This window comes from Opisthorchis viverrini (genome assembly GCF_000715545.1).
Source record: "Opisthorchis viverrini unplaced genomic scaffold opera_v5_95, whole genome shotgun sequence".
Classification (NCBI taxonomy): domain Eukaryota; kingdom Metazoa; phylum Platyhelminthes; class Trematoda; order Opisthorchiida; family Opisthorchiidae; genus Opisthorchis; species Opisthorchis viverrini.
Window position 1 is genome coordinate 211,361 of NW_008751752.1, and position 6,000 is coordinate 217,360.

Here is a 6,000-nt window from a genome sequence, read left to right on the forward strand (position 1 = left end):
ACTAATTTGGTTTTTCGAGAGACTCACCTGGAACCCAGCTGAATCTCTCGTTTGTGATGTTCTCAGAAACACGTGACACATCATTTCCGCAAAGTTTTCTTTTTTGTCACCTTTTTCTCATTTTCCTATTCCTGGCCATATCGGCTCACCATTGGTATAGAACTATTTTCAAGGGCAGTTCATACAAAATTTCCGACAAATTGGCGTTAGTGCGTCAGAGTTAGTTACGCAGTCAGTGTGTATAGATGTTTGGTTCTTTGAGAAGAGTGACTTTTCAGTCGCGTTGACAACGCCGATAACAACTTTTATCAAAAAGTGCCGAGCGCACTGGTGAAAAAACAAGCGGCGATTAACAGATTCAACCCTAGCTAGGCGTATAACGAANAATGCACTCACAGTCTTGAATTAGATCGGTTAGCGAAAGTCCCAAATGAATCGCTAGCTTGTGTTATTCTTCAAATGAGTTTGCTGTACAAAGTTCGTTTCGTGTTTCAGTTGGTACGATACTTGAGATATTGCATTGGAGTTTCCCAGACACAATATACTACTCATAAGGTCGCTGAAAACCCCCAAACTGTCCAGCCTGCCTGCCCCATTGTCCTAGGGGCTCATCCAGTAGACGCGGTCGCTGAGTCTTCATCAGTGTTATGTTCTTCTGCAGCATAGAATTATGCGTAAGTTGGTGTATTTCACCATTTGCGAACTAGTTTGTGTTCAGGTAGAATATAAGATTGATGGGAACTCTTGGAGTGCACCTATCTGATGAGTCCCAAGAAGGGCGGAACGGGTGGTGGACCGTCAAAGAAATTTCAGCAATGTGAGACGGCTCTTGGGCAGCACAAACGCTCGTGGAATATAACAAACCAGAGATTCAACTGGACCTCTCGTTAACACTAGTAATATTTGAAAAAGAAATGTGCTTCTCTCCTATTCGAGGTCGCAAAAATTGTGCATTTCCGCAGTCTACTTATCTTACGTTTGCCAAGGTTTATTCAACTTTTTCCATCCGAGCTAAGAAGGGCAGTTTGAAAAGCGTGTCTGTGTGTGCGTGCGTCTGTCAACTTCAAACTTCATGAGGAAGCGTGTCTGAGATGGCGTAAACACAGCCAACCAATCATTCTCATGATAAGTTCATGGACCACCTATTCACACGTACGCGAAAAAACCGTCCCTGATGTGAGTCATAGATACGCCCGTCCCTTAACACAACTAGGGCAAGCCGTATCGATCGATTTTTCGATCAATACGGCTTCCCTATTGTTTGACTGGTGGATCTGAACGTAATAATGCTGACGGTAGGTGAAGCTGAGTTTAATCTCTTCCGGTAGCTACACGACTGTTAATTTCACAGTGTGACTAATTCCATTCGAACGACAGCATTTTCCTCACGGTGTATGTTGATAGGTGGGAATAAACTCTAACGATCGACACCGTATACTGCTCAGTTGAGAAAAAACAAGGCTAGCTTAGCCCATTACTTTTGAAGATTAGTTGGATTACTTAGAATATGCAGAATAGCCTATTTGAGTCAAAGTTTCTAAATTTCCACGTTAGAGATCCTGGGGAAAACTAAACCTGATCTCGCTTAAATGGGCAGAAACACCCAGGCTTTCACCCAAGTTAACGTGTCTTATTATACTTATTCTTTTACTCGAAGGACACAGGTGGGCTGGTAAGTGATGTCCAAATTAGTTTAGGTGAACAGCGGTCAGAGGGAACAGTAGCTAGTGGGAGTATGATGCTTTTGGATTGCGGTTTCAGTCCTCTAGGTTCAATGAAACTAGCGGATTTAAAGGTCGAGTGCTTGTCTACCAATATACCACTAGAATCGCCCAAAGAGTGTAAAGCGAGCTTGCTGGTGTTGGTAAACAGTCACTTTATTCTTTACGGAAGTGGTCACAGAAAGTTACTTCCATTATCTTTGTAAGCTCTTGACTCCGGGTTGTTCAGAATGCTAAGGCGGGTCATCGTCTCAGTACCAAGTTGAAAAACTCGGTAAGCCTGCCTGGCACATCACCGAGTGCACCTGTTGGGATGACGGTCAAGAGGCGAAGGTTGCTGGAAGCTACTAAACTGGGAAACCGACCACAGGTGTCAGGTGACAGCCCATTCTGGGTATATCTCGGTGGCAAATTAAACTAAGATGCTCCGTAAACATCGACCTCGCACTTCCTTGCAACACCGGTCTGAGGGATTACCGTCTACCCCCTTCTCTTCCTGAAAGTTGGAATTCCAAGGAACTGACGAGTTCCACATCTGGACATCGTGTGTGTTGTAGATATCAATGTCTGATCAAAAGAGAGGTAAACACAGGCAAAAAGTAGCAACCCAAACAAGGGACTTGGTATGGTTTTGGGGTTTTTGGTATCCTGTACACGAGTCAAAGCCTTCAGTCACCCATGGAAGCAAACACATACATACATATCCGTTCTTTCTTACCCGGTCGGCTGATGAGACTTCCCCACTCGGCTCCTTCTTGGGGTTATCAAGCTGCTTCCGGGCCTAACTGCCGTTCACTTTTACCCTAGAGTTCAGACGTCATCTCGGAGACTGACAATTACGGCAACACCAAACCCCTAAAGCAAATGGTTTAAATCATCTCTTCCGGGGTGCTGGTGGTCATTCCAGTTGAATAATGCCCTACCTTGAATGCAAGCTCTTTCGTGCTCCTGAAAAACTGGAAGTTACTCCACAAACACACGACAGTAGCGTTTGGAAGGGGGCACTGAATACCGCAATAGACGATGTGTTTAGTGACCAGAATAACTTCTAGTCAGACAATGCTGTCATCGACGGGGTCGGAACAAGGAACACTTGTTCACGCGACGCTGACAACTAACTGAAGGTTTGACGCGATGGTTTTTAACCATATAAGGCCGTGTGTCTACTTCATTCTGTTCCAAGGTTACAGGTTCCACCAATTCCTGATTGCAAACCGCCAGGAAATTATCGCAAGATGAACGTTTATGACTGAAATCAGCTTTAGCTGGATTCGAGAATATACAATCAGTCGGTTTCTTCCGTAGTCCGAACGGAATCCTTTGATTCCAGTGGAGAAAGCGAATCAAGACAGTCGATTCCTTTAAGCAGCAAACGCGTCTTGAGCCTGAGAGCAGTACAGTATGAAGTCAGATCTGTTGATTAGACTAACTGAAAGGAACGGCTAACCTCACTTCCAAAAACACCTTGTCTACGCTCAGCTGAAGGCAACATCCGAAGCTCCGCTTTTGTAGCGGATAAGTCTGAAAAACTGTAAATTGAATTTGGGTCATGGGAGGACCTGGCACTCCATAGGAAGTTCGGAAGAACCGCTATCTAAGAAGATGGCAAAAACTTTGAGACATGCTGCGTAGCAGTGATGCAAAAATGGGTGGTGATACAGTCTCAGTCTCAGGTGGAATCGCGCCTGAGTAGGATCAGCCTTGTGATTTACCAGCATACTAAATGTCTTATCTGTTAAACGTGAAAATTCTCGAACCGATGTAGTTCTTTTCTCATTTTCTGGAAATACGTGTCCAGACCTCATGAACCCTTTGATCAATAACCATTACCACTTCTACGATGCACATTAGTCGGCGAAAATAAAAACAGTCGGGACCGGTACCCGCTCTTCATGGCACGATGTTTAGACTGTCCGATGGCTTGCAACTGCTTTATTTTAAGCAAACAAGTCAAGGATTCGTCCACTGAGTTAAAGTAATTGTGCAGTGAATTCCTTTAGTGTATTCGCTGCCAACCTCTCATTGCCGTCGGACTGATGCAACGGTTCGTCCTAGGAAGCCTGGAAGCATGGTCCAGCTGTGTCAGCTTTTCGGTGCCTAGCTGCTTCCCGAGAGAAGCAGGAGGGCCGAGATGCCGCCGGAATGCCCAAGCCTAGACAGGAGCAGTCCAAGTGCACAGATCGGATTCAGACCATCCTTCGCACTTTAACCAATGAGCAATCTGGAGTTCTACCCTGGGTGCCAGTACAGTATCCACTTGTAGGTAGGGCGGAAAACTTGACGTAGTCAAAACTGAACCCAGTGTGTCAGTCTGATCCCCAACAAACACACAAGTTGTGAGAATCAAACGGTTGAAGTGGAATCTGCCCACCAAACAGTCTCTCATACTCATTGTCAATCAACTGTGATAGGCTTGCAGCTAATGGGTTCAAACGTAGCACTGGCATGCTGTGACGACTTTTAAACAGATGACCCACCTCTAATCCGGTCAAACTGGTCATAGTAACAGAAGCTACATGTTTCTTGTGTTTCCATGATGACGGATTGTCGTGACCGCGTGGACAACGTGACAGCTCAATCCATTCAGGTCACTGAGCGGTCAACAAGTGCACCGTAGTCAGCGGCTCAGTTACCTTTAAGGTGAGCGAGCGAGCATTTCCAAGACTTACCAGGTCATTTACTGTGTGTGTGTGTGTTGAAAAGAAGTTGGGGTCATGATACATGCTGTCCACTAATCACAGGCACGTGGCTTTCTTATACACCCTTGGACAGTGAACTCAACAAGTTATTCCGCTTAATCACCCTCAGAGACACCCTGAGCCAACCTGTCTACCACAGTACCATGTCTCTTATTCCGTTGTTAACTTATTGTTTAAAACCAAAGAGCATTTTGCTCTGTTAGAAACAATCTAACAGATTGGAATCTCTTCATAAAGGAAACTACTCACAAGGTTGCTGAAAACTCCTCGACAGCCCATGACCGGTTTCGCCCTTCCAGTTCAGGCTCATCAGGTAGGCGCAGTTCCCGAGTTTCCGTCAAACTTATGTTCAACTTGAACCCAAATTGGACTGTGTTCGAGAAATACACTCATTTGCAAACCAATTTGGTTTTCACAAGAGACTCAACTAAATCTCTCGTTTATGATATTCCTTAATGAAAATACACTGCGATATCTCGAATATTGTGTCAACTGAAACATGAGGCGGCCTGTGTGCAGCACATTCAGTTGTAGAATATCATAAACGCGAGATTCAGTTGAGTCTCTCATGAAAACCAAATTGATTTGTAAATGAGTGTATTTCTCGAAGATTGGAATCTCCTTCGGACAACTTTTAGACAGCTTCATGGCATTCTGTTGTGCAACTAATGGTCTGACAGATCGTTTTTGACGAGAATGGGGAAGCTACCGCCTGCTTGGAGCACTTAACAACCTGAAACATAGGAATGCTAGCTCATTTCATCATTCCGTGTCTGTTCTGGTTCGCGGGTAGAGGAGATGTAAACACATGGTTTGTGCAAGAGCCAGTGGAAAAGCTGGCCTAAATTTTTCATTAACCGAAACGTGTTGCCCATATCCTTCGTGATGGTAGATGTGAACTTTCTCGATACAAAAACGCTATTCAATATAGACCCCATCATATACAGTGCATTGTTGCCCAGACTAAACCATACTAGCGAGGTCCCATTAAAAAAAGTCAACTGAGGTTCTTCAAGCTATATCATCCAGCTAATGCCTCGATGATGGCACCAAACAACTGTCTTTATTAGACCGAACGGGCAGAAATCAGAGATCTCTGTCTGCTTGATGGGTGGACGAACAGCCCCAAGCCTGACACGTTGCTGAAGTCCTTTTCAGATCACTCTTCCATCCACTCATTGAAGTGGATCTCCTAAGTTTCTGAATTCCCTCAGTGCATCGCTGGTTCATCCCGACACGGTCGATCTTCGGAAAATCAGAGAGGATGACAGAACTGTCAACGCAACATCCTGTGATCGATATATCACAGCAGTGGTCGTTGGCTTGTTCGCTGAGGTGGGCAATTCGATTGCAAACGTTTCATCACCAATCGAGGTGACATCATCAGTGCGTTATTGGGGAGCGTAGTTGTGCGTAGCGGTGGGTTAGTGGTTGTGCTTTGAGTAGTGTTGCGTGTGTGTTGATATACGTGCTGGTAGCCGGGGATGACCTTTGACCGCGATTAGTCTATGCAAACTGTTAGACTTTTGCATGGATACATAGTTTACCTTCGATGGACAAACATATCAACAGCTCAAAGG

The 6,000-nt window shown here is 44.9% G+C and overlaps 2 protein-coding genes across 2 annotated transcripts in view; both read left to right on the plus strand.

Moving 5' to 3' along the window:
• Window positions 1-5,684: 5,684 nt before the first annotated feature.
• The window catches only part of T265_13721 (hypothetical protein), a gene marked incomplete at both ends in the record, with an annotated part of 8,590 nt that continues 8,274 nt past the window's right edge, over window positions 5,685-6,000 (plus strand). The window contains one exon of the mRNA XM_009170194.1: window positions 5,685-5,755. Coding sequence (XP_009168458.1) covers window positions 5,685-5,755 — 71 coding nt within the window. The remainder of the gene's footprint in view (window positions 5,756-6,000) is intronic.
• Window positions 5,685-6,000, plus strand: part of T265_05215 (hypothetical protein) — a gene marked incomplete at both ends in the record, with an annotated part of 7,194 nt that continues 6,878 nt past the window's right edge. The window contains one exon of the mRNA XM_009170170.1: window positions 5,685-5,755. Within this exon, the coding sequence (XP_009168434.1) occupies window positions 5,685-5,755 (71 nt within the window). The remainder of the gene's footprint in view (window positions 5,756-6,000) is intronic.